We start from the raw sequence: 19,707 nt of genomic DNA on the forward strand, positions 1-19,707 counted from the left end.
GGTATCGCCGTACTCAGGAGAAGTTGGGGAATGTGTTTTGGGGTGTCATTTTACATATACCCATGCTGGGTGAGAGAAATATCTTGGCAAAAGACAACTTTTCCCATATTTTTTTTATACAAAGTTGGCATTTGACCAAGATATTTCTCTCACCCAGCATGGGTATATGTAAAATGACACCCCAAAACACATTCCCCAACTTCTCCTGAGTACGTCGATACCACATGTGTGACACTTTTTTGCCGCCTAGGTGGGCAAAGGGGCCCACATTCCAAAGAGCACCTTTCGGATTTCACAGGTCATTTTTTACACATTTTGATTTCAAACTACTTTGCACACATTAGGGCCCCTAAAATGCCAGGGCAGTATAACTACCCCACAAGTGACCCCATTTTGGAAAGAAGACACCCCTAGGTATTCTGTGAGGGGCATGGTGAGTTCCTAGAATTTTTTATTTTTTGTCACAAGTTAGTGGAATATGAGACTTTGTAAGAAGAAAAAAAAAAAAAAAAAAATCATAATTTTCCGCTAACTTGTGACAAAAAAAAAAAATTCTAGGAACTCACCATGCCACTCACGGAATACCCTGGGGTGTCTTCTTTCCAAAATGGGGTCACTTGTGGGGTAGTTATACTGCCCTGGCATTCTAGGGGCCCTAATGTGTGGTAAGTAGTTTGAAATCAAAATGTGTAAAAAATGACCTGTGAAATCCGAAAGATGCTCTTTGGAATGTGGGCCCCTTTGCCCACCTAGGCGGCAAAAAAGTGTCACACATCTGGTATCGCCGTACTCAGGAGAAGTTGGGGAATGTGTTTTGGGGTGTCATTTTACATATACCCATGCTGGGTGAGAGAAATATCTTGGCAAAAGACAACTTTTCCCTTTTTTTTTTTTATACAAAGTTGGCATTTGACCAAGATATTTCTCTCACCCAGCATGGGTATATGTAAAATGACACCCCAAAACACATTCCCCAACTTCTCCTGAGTACGGCGATACCACATGTGTGACACTTTTTTGCAGCCTAGATGCGCAATGCGGCCCAAATTCCTTTTAGGAGGGCATTTTTAGACATTTGCATCCCAGACTTCTTCTCACACTTTCAGGCCCCTAAAATGCCAGGGCAGAATAAATACCCCACATGTGACCCCATTTTGGAAAGAAGACACCCGAAGGTATTCAATGATGGGCATGGCGAGTTCATAGAATTTTTTTTTTTGGGCACAGTTAGCGGAAATTGATTTTTTTTGGTATTTTCTCACAAAGTCTCCCTTTCCGCTAACTTGGGACAAAAATTTCAATCTTTCATGGACTCAATATGCCCCTCAGCGAATACCTTGGGGTGTCTTCTTTCCAAAATGGGGTCATTTGTGGGGTGTTTGTACTGCCCTGGCATTTTAGGGGCCCGAAAGCGTGAGAAGTCTGGAATATAAATGTCTAAAAAATTTTACGCATTTGGATTCCGTGAGGGGTATGGTGAGTTCATGTGAGATTTAATTTTTTTTACACAAGTTAGTGGAATATGAGACTTTGTAAGGGAAAAAAATAAAATAAAAATTTCCGCTAACTTGGGCCAAAAATGTCTGACTGGAGCCTTATAGGGGGGTGATCAATGACAGGGGGGTGATCACCCATATAGACTCCCTGATCACCCCCCTGTCAGGCTCCATTCAGACGTCCGTATGATTTTTACGGATCCACGGATACATGGATCGGATCCGCAAAACACATACGGACGTCTGAATGGAGCCTTACAGGTGGGTGATCAGGCAGGCTGATGAACCCCTGATCACCCCATATAGACTCCCTGATCACCCCCTGTAAGGCTCCATTCAGACGTCCGTATGCGTTTTGCGGATCCGATCCATGTATCCGTAAAAATCATACGGACGACGTCTGAATGGAGCCTTACAGGGGGGTGATCAGGGAGTCTATATGGGGTGATCAGGGGTTCATAAGGGGTTAATAAGTGACGGGGGGGGGTGTAGTGTAGTGGTGTTTGGTGCTACTTATTACTGAGTTTCCTGTGTCCTCTGGTGGTTGATCCAAACAAAAGGGACCACCAGAGGACCAGGTATATTAGACGCTGTTATCAAAACAGCGTCTAATATACCTGTTAGGGGTTAAAAAAAAAATCGCATCTCCAGCCTGCCAGCGAACAATCGCCGCTGGCAGGCTGGAGATCCACTCTCTTACCTTCCGATCCTGTGAACGTGCGCGCGTTCACAGGAAATCTCGGCTCGCGCGAGATGACGCATATATGCGTGACTCTGCGCAGAGCTGCCGCCTCTGGACCGCGATCCTGCGTTAGGCGGTCTGGAGGCGGTTAATATAACTGTCTATTCTTGTCTGCAAAATGCGGACAAGAATAGGACATGTTATATTTTTTTTTTGCGGTCCACGGAACGAAGTACAGAGTACTGTCCGCATCTTTTGCAGCTCCATTGAAGTGAATGGGTCTGCATCCAAGCTACATCCGTATGCATGTAGCCTTATATTGTAATAATATGGGCTTTTTTGGATGCAGTGGTGCTAATTATCTTTATATTTGATTGTTTTATATATATGTATATAATACCGGCGCTGGCATACAGAGAGGGTAGGGGAGGGTGAGGATGATTATGTGTATATGCACAGGACGCTAATTACCAGATCTCTACCTGTTATCTGATGAATAGTCGTTCCGTGATGTGGTGTGATCCCGTTGTTCCAGGAAGCGCTGTATCGATCTGCTGAGACGCTTCTTGCTCTAACTCTCACCTAGCACGCTGCCCCAGCCGGTAGCTAGCGCACACCTGGAGGAGCCTGCAGGGATGAGTTCAGGAGCGTCTTCGTGTGACGTCACAACTTCGCTCCGGGTGACGTCACACGAAGACGCTCCTGAACTCATCCCTGCAGGCTCCTCCAGGTGTGCGCTAGCTACCGGCTGGGGCAGCGTGCTAGGTGAGAGTTAGAGCAAGAAGCGTCTCAGCAGATCAATACAGCGCTTCCTGGAACAACAGGATCACACCACATCACGGAACGACTATTCATCAGATAACAGGTAGAGATCTTGTATTTAGCGTCCTGTGCATATACACATAATAATCCTCACCCTTCCCTACCCTCTCTGTATGCCAGCGCTGGATATAAATATAAATATAAATATATATATATATATATATATATATATATATATATAGCTATTAGCCACCTATTAAAGGTGAGAACAGGTTGGACACTCACCCCAATACTAGGCAGCGGCAAACAAGGTGAAAGACATCAGCCTCAGAGATATATCTAACGGCAGCGCAAGTGTCTGTTTATTATAAACATATTTGATTGTTTACTGATTTTAACACACACACACACACACACTAATATGTAGAGGATACTGCTGCTGTAGGTGTGGGATTTATTTGGTGCTGCACTGATCGAATGTGAGTAGTAGTGGTGCACAGCATAAAAAACAAATAGTATTTGCAACAAAGGAGAGAAAAGAATATAGAATGCAGCACTCACCAAAAAATACTCTTTGCAGTTTTATTCACATAAAAAGGTCAGCGTTATGCTGGTAAAACAGAGCTAGAAGGCAACAGCCGTTTCGCGCGTGTTGCACTTTTTCAAGCCTAAAACGGCTGTTGCCTTCTAGCTCTGTTTTACCAGCATGACACTTACCTTTTTATGTGAATAAAACTGCAAAGAGTATTTTTTGGCGAGTGCCACATTCTTTTTTCTTTTCTCTCCTTTGTTACACACACACATATACACACAGACCAAAAGTTTGGACACACCTTCTCATTCAAAGAGTTTTCTTTATTTTCTTTTTGAGCCGTACATAATTAAAGAAGTTATCTCAACTCAGCAAATTGCATTTATCATGTCTAGGAGCAGTGGGCGCATTGCCGTTACACCTAGAGGCTCTGCTCTCTCTGCAACAGCCACCCCTCCTCTGTACTTCAGGAGAAGTCAGACAGGTGTGATGACATTTTCACTGCCTGGCCCTGTCAAAGTGGAAAGTGAGCAGCAGTTATAGAGAGAGCAGAGCCTCTAGGTGCAACAATGCCTCCATTGCATATATTTAAACCTCATTTTTCTCAACATTGTGGACATATATAAACATGGGACCAACAAAGATGCCTTCAGCTGCCAGGAGCACATGTAACAGGTCAGCCAGTGTCATAGGTACAAATCTGCTGACAGATGCCCTTAAATAAATAGGTGTCCTTTAAATATTGAAATATCTAGGCAATGTGCTATGCTGTAAAGTCCGGTAGGTATTATAGTTTTGTTCACGATATAGTCACTGTGTCGACCGATTACACTAGGATACAAATACCGAAATGGATTTCCAGAGTTTTAGAACCAGTCATCTATTTTCTAAGCTGCAAGTTATAATTTTCTTGATTCCGGGACAGCAAAATCAGGTTACTCAGACAAGCTTTTACCATATGAAGTTTCTGAGATGGAAGTGTATTTGTGGAGAAATGGTAGGGGGGTAGAAATAAAACACTGCTTTCATGACATGATTGCTGTAACAGTCTAAACGCTAGTTTTGCTGCGTGTGCCATTTTGGCATAGATCCACAATCCACATAGATACAATCCGATACTCCCTTGCAGATTGTCGCTGGATTTAACAGCGAAACTTGAGGCTGCATATATGTTGAAGTGAGAAAGGCCTCCCTCTTCATCAAGACAGAACCAAAAAAGCAGCAATGAAATAATCCCAGGATTTACTAAGATACTAGAAGGGAAACCCATTACATTTTCCATGCAGGCCATTGATCTGTACATTGGTGATACCCAACAGCGTAGCGCATTCGCACTTGTCATGAGTGATGCAGCACATTTAACTACAGTGTGCCAGTCACCATGAAGCAGCATACCCATAGTCTACACAGTTTCCATGGATGCTGGCAGCAAGCAGGTTGTTCAGAACAGGCGCAAGCCTAACTCCAGTCACAGTACCTCGTCAGATAGGTTTAATCTTTTTTTTTTTAATTGCATTCCTAGAGTTATAACTTTTTCGTTTTTTTTTTTATCAATGTACTTGTATGAGGGTCTTATTTTGTGCAGGACAAGTTATAATTTTTAATGCACCATTTTAAGTACATGTAATGATTGATTAAAACAAGCTGTTTAGCTAAAAAAAAACTTTGTTTAAGGGTCCATTCACACGTCCGTTGTTTCTTTCCTGATCTGTTCCGTTTTTTGCTGAACAGATCTGGACCCATTCATTTTCAATGGGTCCTGAAAAAAAAAAAAAAAAAAAAAAAAAAAAAAAAAATAATCGGACAGCACAATGTCTGATTTTTTTTCAGGACCCATTGAAAATGAATGGGTCCAGATCTGGTCCAGATCTGTTCAGCAAAAAACGGAACAGATCAGGAAAATACAACGGACGTGTGAATAGACCCTTAGTCAGTAAAAAGGCGTATTAGTGGTCACTAACGGGTTTTCAGAGTAATATAAAAAATATATACATTAGTTAAGCAGGATTTTTTCTTTTTTTTTTTAAATAAACACAACACACATACGTACACTTTTGCATATTTGCATAGTTCTGTTCTGACCCCTTTGTTTACATGCAGCAGCAGAGCAGGGAAGGGGTGTAACAATCATTGCGCTTTCCCTCATGAATATTTGTAGTCCCCTCCCATTGCACTGCAGTGCTTGGTCTGCAAAACCTAACCTTTACAGGCAAAAGGCTGCTCTGTCATTCTTTCATGGGATAGCACATGCGTGTTCCCTCATATGAGCCGGCAGCAGAGACCCTTGAGGAAAGGGGGACAGCACACAGGCTATGACGTTCCGTGCGCACAGCAGGACCACGCCAAGTAGACGTCACATATCACTTGCCCCAAAGCCATGTTTTAGATATTTTTACTAGATGTGATGGGAACCTGCTGTGCACAACAGGGTACCCACTGATATCAATGGCCATCTGCTGTTTCCAATGGATGCCTGCAGCTCTACAGAGCAGAAAAGTCACCATTAGCACAGCTGTAAGCATTATCTAGCAGAGGGGAGCGGTTCCTTCTACTGATTTTGAAAACGTAAAGGCTATGTACACCTTTGGGGAAAAATGTGTTTATGATTGCATTGGGCTTAATATATTTTTTTCAAATGGTCTTTACTAAAAATATTTAGCAGCTGTCATAAAGGGTTATTGTCTGGTATTTTCACTTTGTGCCCATCATCTAATAAACCTCTCTCAAATACTAACAGCTTATAAAACACATTATCGGGTAGTTTATTGGGGATGAACGTTCCTGCGAACGCCTGTTCCTGACAATCTGCTCATCTAAAGGTGCAGCCGATCACCCAATGAACAAGTCAAACGCTTGGTCATCGGGTGAAACTGTTGTTAGTGCAGGAAAGTAAAGTGGCATTTCTGGGCAGCAGATTGCGCTGTCAAAGCAGAGCTCTGCTGCCCAGATACAATGCAGCTGTATAGGGAAGAGCGATCACAATAGCGACCCCATGTCCTCATACTGTGGAGGTGACTGATCCATGTAAATACAGCGCTTAAGGGAATCTGTCAGCTGTTTTTACCATTTTAAGCTGTCCCCATCGTCATGTTCACTAAAGTACCTTATTTCCAGCAGTCTTCTTACTTTATTTAGTTTTCTCCTTTTGATAAAAAAAAGCCCTTTTTATGATATGCTAATGAGGCTCCAAGGTGCCCAGAGGGGCGTTTTTCTCCTCTCTGGTGCCCAGTGACGCCCCCCTGCAGTGCGCAGCCTGCCTTAATTTGAATCCCAAGAACGCCTCCTGATCCTCAAATAACCTCCCACAGCCCCGGCAAATGGTTCCGCCCCTCCCCACATCATAGTCTACCTTCTAGAAATGCCTCGTCCTTCTTCCTGTCGGCGGTCAGAAATCTCACGCAGACGCAGTACCGCCTGCGCGATCATCAACCTCCTCAGGGCAACAGCCTCAAAAGTCTTACTGGGCATGCGCCGAGCCCAGTGACGTAATCTGAGCGCTGTTGCCCTGAGGTTGATTATCGCGCAGGCGGTACTGCGCCTGCGTGAGATTTTAGGAAGGACAGATGGTGACAGCTTAAAATGGTAAAAGCAGGTGACAGATTCCCTTTAACCCCCACTGAACCAGCAGCCAATTATTGGAAAGGAATGCCTAGTTCCCAATAACCGTCTGCTCCTGTGTAAGTGTAAATCCACCTTAAAGGGGTTCTCAGGGAATTAGGAAAATGTAAATACTTAAAATATTACTTTATTATAAATATATTCTCAAATACCTTTCATGGCTCATTTTGTCATCAGGGGAAACAAATGGTCACTGTCCCATTAGTTCACGCAAAACGTGTCCTGATCACACATGAGGACAAGTTACTTTACAACACTGAGGTAAAGAGCGGCCTCATCTCCTTTCTACTTGTCAAGGATTATGATTCTTGACAGAAATGGAGGAAAGGATGAGGCAGCACTATGGCTCATTGTGGTGAAGTAACTTGTCCTCCCGTGTGATTAGGACAGGTTTTGTGTGTACTAATAGGATGGCGGCTATTTTATTTCTTTTAATGATTGCTCCCCAGACAAAACAAGTCATTCTAAGTAATGAAAGGTATTTGTGAATATATTTATAATAAAATATTTAAGTATTTTATTTTTTATTTTTATTCCTGGAGAACCCCTTTAAGCCACATTCTTGTCAGCAAAATAAGAATTGAACTACAATGAGTGTTCATAAAAGGTCAGTAAAGTAATTGTCCCTATACTGCATGCATAGGAACTAAATGTGGACATCTATATTTAATCTATAGTTATTACTCTACTATCCCCAGTTTGTGAGGGAACAGTGAGGGCAGACACCCAACAGCTCCCAACCCAGCACATCTTCCTAGTTAGTACAGCATTGTAATGCATTAGGAACACAGATGTCCCTTAGCAACACTTATTTGAGGGAGCGCTGCTAAGGGACATTTCTGCCCAATATGTCTAGCATAAATATACAATTTCCCTAAATAAACTATATTAAAAAATGTACTCTGTCTCTGTCCCTACACATTAGCAAAAAATAAAAATTTGGCAGTTACACTAAGAATTTTCAGGGCAAGATTCACGTTTCCCCGCTGCCATGCATCACTTCACTTGGTCACATGGGGGAGAAGTCACTGCTGCACCCAGTCATTGGCTGCAGTAACCATGTTACCTACGCCAAACCAGATGATGACAAAGGGAGACTGAAGGAGCCGTAAGCCAGCGTCAGGAAGCAGGTAAGTATGCTTCCCGCTGCAGGTCTTCAATGTCAGGTCTCCCCAGAGATGACAGCTGATTTCTTGGTGTCCCAGCAGGGGCACCCTTTATGATCAGCTTATTGTCGGTGAATCTTTTGACGTGGGAGAAGCCCTTTAAATTGCCCATATACCTACAATAACTGTTAGGTGCAAGATATTCCTCTGTATTCTGCACAAGTTTTCTGTGAGGAGAGGGGAATACAGCCCTGTTAGATTCTGAGAGCCACTTCTCTCCCATGGGAACAAAAGACTGAGCATCCTGAAATCCAACATGCCCGATCCTTCTCTGTCACTAGTGCAGGGTCAGGGCACACGATTTACTATTCAATACGTACAAATGCCTTTAGGGCATCTGCACACAGGGCAGACATTTACATTGCAGATTTGCTGTGGCTATCACCGCTCACACTGAGCTAGTGAAATCCATTCACACTGCGTTTATGCGTGGATCATCTACTTTGCTAGCACTGCACTATGGTGCGGATCTTCCATCAGCTTTATGGAGACCACTGTGGTCACATTCTATAATCTTACAACTGACGTTGCTCACGCTGTATCAAGTCCACTTTTCTCTTCACTTTTTAGACGTGGCAGTGGTATGGCTGTTACAGCACTACTAGAACATCACAACCCAAATTGATGACAATTTTATAGAAGCGACAAATTGGTAACATGCCCTGACATTTGCACACGTCCATGACTTACAAAATCAAAAGAAGGTCAAAATGTGGCTTGTATCCAATTTAGAAATTGGACGCCAGACTGTACAAGATGTCCCATAGCCTAGGAAACAATCCATTAGAGGTGTGCACTCAGCATTTCAAGAGCTGGCAATAATTATTCTTATTACCCAGGAATAAGCTTTCATTTCACGTGAGGCTGGAGCTTTGTACAATCTCCGTACAGCTGGGAATGAGCAGACTACTTACATGATATTCATTTGGATGGCCTAAGAAAACAAGCCATTACAATGATGCAGATGTGTAGTTTAAGCATATGGCTGTGAAAACACAGTATATACGCGCTATGACTCCTTGCAGTACTGTGCCATAATAAAAATCCAAGTAAAAGCAGCCGGCTTGCCACAGAGGCACAAATAAGTTGTCTGGAAAATGGTCATTTATTTTTTTCGCCTGGTGAAAACCTATTAGGAGGAGGCAGAAGACTGGAAGTGTGACATTTCTGACCAAATAAAATGGATTACGAGAGGGTGCTGCTCATAACAAAGACTAAAAGCAGTCACGGCGAGCGGGGGGGGGGGGGGGGGGGAGGGAAGAGATTCAGCAGGCGGCTATACCATTGGATCTATTTTTCAGCGTGCAAACTCTACAGTTAAGAACTTGAAATGTTGTGACATTCAGACGCAGAGTGTCACTTTCGGTTATAGTCGGCGCTCTTTCTATGCATACCTGAAACACCATCATTAGCACCTATGCAAATGCAATGGTAAAGAATCTGCTAAAGGAGATTACAAAAGGGAATATTCACGGTATTACCACCGTGCATGTCACAACTAAGAGACAAAAGGTAGGCACCTGGTCAAAGCAGAATAGTTTTAACCCCCTAGTGGCCAGTATGTTTTAGGCCTTTTCTTTTTTTCATTGCTGAATTCCAAGATCCATCATGAGAGCATAGAACATATCAGAGAAATACTAGGGCTGCAATAAAAGATTAGATTTAGAAATAGAGTATTCTATCGATTCGAATTACTGGATTCAATCGAGTAATTGTTTCAGCCCTACTTCCAACAGATACTGCAGATAAAGGCAAAAATGACATATGAACAGCTTACATATACTTGTACCTGATACACACAAAAGGACCTATAAAATATCAGGTTAAAAGGGTTTTCCAAGATTTCCTGACTGATCAGTGGGGGTCTGCCACCTGGGTACCCTGCCGATCAGCAGTTTGAGAAGGCACCAGCACTCCTGTGAGCTGCGTGGCCTCCTCCATGCTCACCAAGCACAGCGCTGTACATTGCTTGGTATCGCAGTCAGCCCCATTCACTTCTATGAGGCTTAGCTGCACCTAGGCCATGTGACTGATGAACGTGTCGTCACTGGACTAGGCTAAGCCAAGCCTTCTCAAACAGCTGATCAGCAGAAGTCATGGGTGTCGAACCTCCACCGATCAGATACCGTATTTTTCGCCGTCTAAGACGCACTTTTTTCCCCCCAAAAGTGGGGGGAAAATAGCAGTGCGTCTTATACGGCGAATGTAGCTTATTTTGCCCAGTTTTCAATGATACACCCGCCGCGATGCCGTGCGGCGGGTGTATCAGCTGTGAGGGAGGAGGGGCTGGGGGCGGCATCTGCATTAATAATGACAGCGGGGCCCGTGCAGTGACTATTCTACTACACGGGCCCCGCTTACTGTATAATCATATCTCTCTAATAGTTAATTGTTCTATGCATGTAATCGCATAATGAGCGATAATGAGCGCTGTGTATTACCGTACTTAAAACTAGCAGCGCTCGCCGTTCGGAGCAGAGAGGAGGCAGGAGGCAGGCCGGGAGGACGGGCACTTGCAGCGTGAGTCATACGTCACGCGCCTGCACCGCCCACTTATGAATGAAGCAGGCGGCGCAGGCGCGTGACGTATGACTCACGTTGCAAGCGCCCGTCCTCCCGGCCTGCCTCCTGCCTCCTCTCTGCTCCGAACGGCGAGCGCTGCTAGTTTTAAGTACGGTAATACACAGCGCTCATTAGCGCTCATTATGCGATTACATGCATAGAACAATTAACTATTAGAGAGATATGATTATACAGTAAGCGGGGCCCGTGTAGTAGAATAGTCACTGCACGGGCCCCACTGTCATTAAAGCAGATGCGACCCCCACCCCCTGTATTGAGGGTCATTCACTACAGGGACACTTATGGAGGGGATCTGTGGATGACAGCATAAGATGCTATATATGTGTCATTCACAGATCCTCAACCTCATAACAGTGCCATCCAGAGAGGATCCCCCATAAGTGTCACCCACAGATCCCCCATAAGTGTCACCCACAGATCCCCCATAAGTGTCACCCACAGATCCCCCATAAGTGTCACCCACAGATCCCCCATAAGTGTCACCCACAGATCCCCCATAAGTGTCACCCACAGATCCCCCATAAGTGTCACCCACAGATCCCCCATAAGTGTCACCCACAGATCCCCCATAAGTGTCACCCACAGATCCCCCATAACAGTGCGTCACCCACAGACCACAATTAGTTCAAAACCCACCAAAAGTGCACCTTTTTGGTTCAAAATATTTTTTTTCTTATTTTCCTCCTCAAAAACCTAGGTGCGTCTTATAGGCCGGTGCGTCTTATACGGCGAAAAATACGGTACTGATGACCTATCCTGAGGATAGGTCATCAGTTAGATTTAAGGAAAATCCACTGTTTGCCATGTTCGTACAGGCCCAAGTTTATAGACTCATAATAATAATATTTTCCGACCATGGTTTAAAGGGGTTGGCCAGGACTTGAAAAAAAGATATCCGTTTTCTTTCAAAAACAGTAACATCTGTCCACAGCTCAGCCCCATTCAATTCAAAGAAGTTTTGGAATAAAGCAGGCATGTTTTTTTTTTTATCCTAGTATAAAGCAGGCATGTTTTTCTAATAGTTCAGAAATACATCCCTTAACCAGCGTACTTATCTACCCTCAAACAGTATGTACTTTATTTGAGAGGTCTCTGAATGAATCACATTTACTAAATCAGTCAAGGGAAAAAACAGCAGAGAAAATGAGCTTAAAGTAATGAGGCCTTTCGCCTACTGAAGGCTAGTGCTCAATGTTTATGGCAACGATGGCCTCCAAAAGCTATTTAAATGTTGCAAATCATCCTATGAAACACCAACGCTCTGCTTAAAAACAAAGTCTAATGCACACAAGTTGGCAAAATAATCCAAAAACATTACTCAAAGTAGAAAGGAAACAAAAAACAACCGATTGCACTTAAGGGGTAGCAAGTTATCACCTGTTTTGTGAACTATTTTAGGTCAGCTGAGGTCCTCACACTGTGACCCCAACTGATCAAGAGGACCATGTAACAATGGGGCCACATGAAAGAAGAGATCCACACTGGCATTGCCACACTCAACTATTTTAATATAAGGCATTATCCAGAATTTAGCTGGCCATACACATTAAAATTTGTCTGCCAAACCTGGCGACGGGCTTGGTCGACCAAATGGTGTGGCAACCTCCTGACTCCCACAACGGCTGATGTCGAAGGAATAAAAGGATTGGGCATGCTGAAGTCTCTTCATACAATTGATTGCCAGAGTTCCTAGGTGTCGGACCACTGCCGATCTGATATTGATGACCTATCCTGAGGACAGGTCATCAATCTGAAATTCCTGGATAATCCCTTTAAAGATCGCTACAAACAACCTAAAAATACCCTTGATGTGAAACAGGTAATTTAAGAGACAAAAGAAACAGATGCCCCTCAAAACAGCACCTTTGAATACAAAGTCTCAAAGGACTGGAAATAGACTAAATATAAATCACTTACTGTCTGCTGTGCTTTCTGTCTCAGTAGTGGGAGCAGGTGGAACATTCACAGGCAACTGAGAGGCCATCTTCTCATTCTGTGCTTTTCTGACAAGGGCTGCAAGTGGGTGGTCAGGATCCATCACTTTCAAGGGCTGCAAAATATAAAAATATGAAGAAAATTATAAATTAAGGTAATTTCACTCAAGCGTTTTTTCTTTTCCGGGACTGAGTTCCGTCATAGGGGCTCAATACCGGAAAAGAACTGTTCAGTTTTATCCTAATGCATTCTGAATGGAGAGAAAGCCGTTCAATATGCATCAGGATGTCTGTGTTCTGGACGGAGGAAATACCACAGCATGCTGCGGTATCATCTCCGTCCAAAATTCCAGATCATTAATTTACATTGAAACGAATTAGTGCCGGCATTAAAAATACCGCAATGCCGGATCAGTCCTTCCGGTCTGCGGATGTGCAGAACGGTAAAAATTTACAAAAAAAAAAATATATAATGGATCCGTTTCTCCAAATGACATCCGGAGAGACGGATACATTCTTGCAATGCATTTGTAAGACAGATCCCACATCCGGATCTGTCTACAAAGGCTGTCCGTTTGCATGCAGAACTGCTTGCCGGATCACTCTGCCTCAAGTGTGAAAGTAGCCTTAAAAAAAAAAAAACATCTAAAACATGCAGAGCTGCAATACATTAATACAAGAAAACTGGATGGAAACAAGTGTTAAAGCCAGGTGACAGAGCATTTTGCTGCACAAGTGAATAAATGCTGATCTAAAAGATAAAAAAAGTCACACCAAAAGTCCTATGAGAATTAATCCATTAAAGCTCCATTCACACCTCCGTTCCGCATTTTGCGGAACGTAAATGTGGACCCATTTATTTCTATGGGGCTGCATGATGTGCTGTCCGGATCCGGAAATGCGGATCCGCACTTCCGGGTCTACAATTCTCTTCCCGAAAAAAAATAGAACATGTCCTATTCTTGTCCGCAATGGCGGACAAGATTAGGCATTTTCTATTATAGTGCCGGCGATGTGCGGTTAGCAAAATGCGGAACGCACATTGCCGGGGTGTCCGTGTTTTGCGGATCCGTTGATCCGCAAAACACATACGGATGTGTGAATCAACCCAAACAGTTTTGCCTGAGCTCTGCTCCTACTTTAAGAAAAGGACTTAACAGTTTAGCTGGAGCAGAGCTTGGGCAGCACAATTTTTTAACCCCTTATATCATGATCGGTAGTATTTAAAGATGTGTTTAGTCTTGTTGGAAAGCTGACAGTCTAAGCTTTAAAACAAAACCAAACAAGATGTTTTAGCTGCTTTCACTCCTAACTTCATTTCTAACAGCTATAACTCATAAAGCAGAGGATATAATGCTGTGATTCGTTGTCATCTCAGCCAGCCTGAAGAGAGGGGGGGGCAGCATCATAATTGTAGTGTTCCAGAGAATAAAATAAAATAATGAAACTACAACTCATCCTGCAAAACTCCAGCCAAATTTAAGGGGAAAAAAAAAAAAAAATTAAATAAAAAAAAAATTGGGACCACTGGAACAGAAAGGGGAAGTGTTAATGGTCCTTAAAGAAGATGCGTAATGTTTACGTAATTTGCCCCCCCCCCCCCCCCTTCTTGCTTACAGTAACAGACTCATTCTCATGTATGCGCTCTGGGTTACAGCTGGGCAAGGATCGCATGCACAATGTACAGCACGCCAGACAAATTCAGTCTACAATTTAAAAAAGTAACATTTTAAAGAGGGTTTTTTCAATTTGAAGGGGTTAAATAAAAAAAATAGTAAAGTAAAGCATGGCACACATGGTCTTTGACTAATATGCAAATTCACAGTTCTGGAATTCACTAGAAATTCAAGTCACTGTAATGATATGTACCTTGGTAATCTCTTCCAATCTACTACAACGCTTCGAAGCAAAAAGACTTGGATGTAAGTAATCACCGTCTTCATCGTAATCATCATCGTCCTCATCATTTCCACTGTTTTTGTCTCCGTTAGCCATAGCTTCTAGAAGAATTTAACAAGATCACTATTACAAACAACAACAACACAAACTGTCTATTCTATAAAACACCTGAGGAATATCATCAGAAAATCAAATCATAAGCAAAGCTTTGTTGTAAAATTAAAGGGGCATGTGCAGCCTACTGCCTAAAAAGCTGGAGTTACACCATCCGGCTGTCCTATATTATTCCGCTTTGTCACTTAAAGGGAGTCTGTCACCACATTTTAGCATGTTAGACCGTTAAAATAGGGTTATGTGATCCAGCCAGAACATAAAAACGGTACCTTTGTGGTAGAAAACTGACTTTTCAATTTGCAGAAAACGAACTTATACGATTATCTTCTGAGCCCTCTCAAGTGCCCAGGGCGGTCTCTCAATCCTCGGAGCCCCAGGCAGGCACCTCCTAAATGGCTGATAACTCCGCCCTCCGTGCGCCTCTGCCCGCCCGTTTACTCCCCTCCCCTGTCCCTTTCCACTGTGGCTGTGCGGTACAAATCGTAGCGGGCGCATGCGCAATGCGATGCCCGCTCCTGGCAGGGCATCGCAATACCTATTGCGCATGCGCCCGCTACGATTTGTACCGCACAGCCGCAGTGGAAAGGGACAGGGAAGGGGAGTAAACGGGCGGGCAGAGGCGCACGGAGGGCGGAGTTATCAGCCGTTTAGGAGGTGCCTGCCTGGGGCTCCGAGGATTGAGAGACCGCCCTGGGCACTTGAGAGGGCTCAGAAGATAATCTTATAAGTTCGTTTTCTGCAAATTGAAAAGTCAGTTTTCTACCACAAAGGTACCGTTTTTATGTTCTGGCTGGATCACATAACCCTATTTTAACGGTCTAACATGCTAAAATGTGGTGACAGACTCCCTTTAAGCTACACGCACACGAACGTTGTTTGTTTCCGTGTCCGTTCCGTTTTTTTTGCAGATAGTATCAGGGCTCCAGACTAAAAAAAAAAATATCAAGGAGCCATTGGCTCCTAACCTGAAAAATTTAGGAGCCAAATGTACATTTTTAGTCACCAAATTGAAAATACATATAATTACGGTATAATAATAATAAAATAAAATAAAAAAAATAAATAAAAAAAAAAAAAATAAATCACACGTCTTACCTAGGGTTGTCACGATACCCAAATTTTGACTATTTCGATACCATAAAAAAGTATTGCGATACTCCATACCACGTGAAAAAAATAAAACGCAAAAGAAGGCGCATGCATTCCACATTTGATGGAACGCCTGGACCATAATAGAATAGTCCGATCCTAATTTTTGTCAGGACAAGGTGACAAAAAAATGGCACATTGCACTTTTTTTTTTTTTCTGTTACGGCGTTTACCGCATAGGAGATATTTTTAAATATTTTAATAGTTTGCATATCGCCACGCCTGAAAAAGTGCGATTTTTTTTTGTTGTTTATAGATTTTATATGTAAAATTGGGAAAGGGGGTGATTTAAAGTTAATATTTTTTTTTTTACTTTTTATTTAATACCTTTACCCCCTTAGGGGCTAGAACCTGGGATCTTTCATCCCTTGTCCTATTCACCCTGATAGATCTCTATCAGGGTGAATAGGACCTCACACTTTCCCTGCTGCTCTGTGCTTCATGCACACAGCAGCAGGGAGCCAGCCGACTATGGCAGCCAGGGCTTCAGTAGCGTCCTGGCTGCCATGGTAACCAATCGGAGCCCCAGGCTTACACTGCTGGGGCTCCGATCCGAACTGCCACCAATGATTATAATACTTGGGGGATGGGGGGTTGGGGGCTCACTGCACCACCAATGTTTCTGATTTACACCAATGAATATCGTTTATGCTGAATACAAACGCAGGCTGCGGGTGCTGGACATATCCCATACCTTGCACCCAGGCTCTATGACTGCGCGCTGCGATCCGCTGCTATTAACCCATCAGGTGCCGCACCTAAAGACGTTAATAGCGGCGGATCGCAGCGCGCAGTCATAGAGGCTGGGTGCCGGGTATGGGATATGTCCGGCAGCCTGCGCCTGTATTCAGCATAAACGATATTCATTGGTGGTGCTTCGGCCATAGCAGGGAGGAGGGGAGGGGCTATCAGCCCATTGGTGGCAGCGGCAGCAGCAGTACAGGGGGGAGGGACTACCTCCTTCCCTGTGTTGTTGAGAACATGGGCGCACTGACAGCAGCGCATCCAATGTCAGTTTGTGAAAGCGGCAGAGCTGCGGCGGGTCTAGGCGCAAATGGTGATAAGACTACAAAGTCTTGTCGCCATTTAGCAATTCTAGGTCGCATCTGGAGCCCTGAGGATGCAGACCCATTAATTTCAATGGGTCTGCAAAAATGCTAACTGCACACCGTATGTCTGTTCTATAGCCCCGCAAAAAAAATCTAACATCCTATTTTTGTCAGTTTTAGGCATTGTTACAATGGATCCGCAAAAAAAGGGGTGGCATCCTTTTTTTTGGGCGGTTCCGCAATTTGTGGACCGCAAAACACATGTTATCTCCTGGTTCTGTACATGGGAGGGGTAGCTGGAAGTTAACAGCCCGATACGGTCATCCTTTCCTGTACAGGCTTTCGGTGACCAAGTGATACAAGAATTTTGGCTCAAGCTATCTTTCCCCAACATTTACAGAGATTCTGTGCCCTGTCACTTTAGGGTATGGCCACGAGTGGTGTAAATGATGTGGCTTTTCCACAGTATTTATTGTAGCAGCGATGTAGATGACATTTAAAAAAAAATCTCAGCCACACATTGTGGAAAGTTTCACAATTAGTCAAAAATGTGAACACAGTCCCAAACCCCCAACACCAAAATGGTTAAAACATCTGCTGAAATCCATTAAAGGGAAACACATGGAACATGTTATAGAGCTGAGCAGAGCTTTGTGGAAAAAGATCCAGTATAACTTGTATTTCATTCATTTATATCTCTGCTCATTCTGGGCTTTGAATTCCAGGAGGCGGTCCTATCAGTGATTGACAGCCTTCCCTCTATGACCGTGTATATAGAGCTGTCAATCACTGACCGGACCGCCTACTTGACTTTACAGCCCAGAATGAGCAGGAATTTAAATAATTATAAGTTATACCGAATCTTTTCCCATTAAACTATATATCAATCTGCTCAGCCCCTCCTGCTCTGTAACTTTCCGCCTGCGGGTTAATTTACATTTTCATGGCGACAGGTTCCCTTTAAAATAGTGACTTCACTGTTCTACCTCCACCATGATCCCTTTCAACCAGCTGGAAGAGCCAAGCAGCACAGTCTGGGCTTAATTTGATGCAGGCAATTTCTAAGAGCTACAAAAGTAAATTCTGATGTTAAAACAGTAATAAAAACAAGATGGGACCAAGTAAAACTTAGTTCATACTTTTTTTCTCTTCGTTCAGTTTTTCTGCGAGTGTGGTATAGCGTCCCTCTTTCATGGCTTTCTGGATGTGCTTGTAGTAAGGGTTGAGGTAGTGATCAAAACGTAAGAAGTCAAACTGGGAGTTTCGAGCTTGCTTGGCTTTTAACATGATCTCAAACTGAGCCCCCTGTTTGCAGACGAAATTCGCTGTGCGTTCTATAATAGCATGCATTTTTGCTGTTGGTGGCTGAAAAAAAAAAAAAAAAAAGTTAAAATTTTACAAACTCATTGCAACATTCCTAAAGGTCCAGGTCCAACTGTATAAATACAACATTGAAACTGCTACCCCAAAAAGGAAAAGTCGTGTAGTTATGGAACTCATAGGATTGATAGACATGTTAATAATGGAAACAATATTAAAATTTTCAAAACATCTCTTGATGCACAAGGTGCTCATACTTGATACTTAATACACACACCATGGAACGCCATCAATAATGTTATTAATGCTTGTCTGAGGAATGTTCTGCCATGCTGAATGCACTCGGGCATGCAAATCATCTAGATCCGCTTTTGGCAGCTCCATCTGCAATTGAGAACCAGCGATGTCTCAGATGTGCTCAATAGGAGACAAGTCTGGAGATGCTTGAGGCCATGGCAGCACGTTCAGGCCATGCAGGCTGCATACAGTAGCAAGAGCAACATGCAGCCTGACATTGTGCTGTTGAAAAACGACTCATGGGACACACTGGAGAAATGGCCGGACCGGTTCCACAACCAAATCAATGTAATGCGGAGCAGTTTGTGTACAATAAAGAAAAGAGGGGTCCAGCTACCGTACATTATCCCATCCCACACCATAATCCCAGGAATAGGACTGGTGTGACTTTCCCTTTTAAAGGCCTCTTCATTACATTGTATTCTAAACAAAAGAAGGACTTCTCACTGAAGAGGACCGACCTCCATTGCCGTCTAGCTGTGCACCATGAAAGCCTTTGACAGCTGTGACGTGAGGTCAATGGAACACCTGTAGCTGGATGTCTAGCTCATAGTCCAATGCTGTGCAAACGCCTCTGATGGTTTGCTGTCCTGGCTTAGGATGAGACGTCCAAGTTCACTTGAACTACAGAATGTATCACTACGTGTCATTCTTCTAATTAGATGATTTATCTGTGCAAAGGTGCCCATCTGTGCATTTTTGCTGTCATTCCAGTTTGTGTGATGCCTCCTGTCCGTTGGTGTATTTGGAAGAACAACAATCATCTCATACGACTATCTGATTTTTGAGGTTTCATGTGGCTAAAGAACTTTGCTTTCCTTCTGGCTTTTTGGAGCTAGGTGCTTGAAAATGTGATCATTTGCAAATCTTAGTGACACCTGCTAATTCCTCCACTTGCATAAACTTACAGCTTGTCCTCCTAGGTGTAGTAATTTCAATGTTAAAGAGGACCTTTCACTACAATAAAAAATCTAAACCAAGCATACAGACATGGAGAGCGGCGCCCAGGGAACTCCCTGCACTTACTGTTATACCTGGGCACCGCTCCGTTCTCCTGGTAGATTCCTATGTTCGGCTCAACTGGGTGGAGCCTGCCGGCATCTCCT

The 19,707-nt window shown here is 43.4% G+C and overlaps 1 protein-coding gene across 1 annotated transcript in view; it reads right to left on the reverse strand.

Annotated features, from left to right (window-relative positions):
- The window catches only part of LOC122924490 (splicing factor SWAP), a 181,604-nt gene that overhangs the window by 137,789 nt on the left and 24,108 nt on the right, over nt 1–19,707 (reverse strand). Inside the window, exons 5-7 of the mRNA XM_044275621.1 lie at nt 18,124–18,349; nt 14,643–14,773; nt 12,757–12,889 (exon numbers count right to left, since the gene is read on the reverse strand). Of these exons, the coding sequence (XP_044131556.1) occupies nt 12,757–12,889; nt 14,643–14,773; nt 18,124–18,349 (490 nt within the window). The remainder of the gene's footprint in view (nt 1–12,756; nt 12,890–14,642; nt 14,774–18,123; nt 18,350–19,707) is intronic.

This window comes from Bufo gargarizans, chromosome 1 (assembly GCF_014858855.1).
Source record: "Bufo gargarizans isolate SCDJY-AF-19 chromosome 1, ASM1485885v1, whole genome shotgun sequence".
Taxonomy (NCBI): domain Eukaryota; kingdom Metazoa; phylum Chordata; class Amphibia; order Anura; family Bufonidae; genus Bufo; species Bufo gargarizans.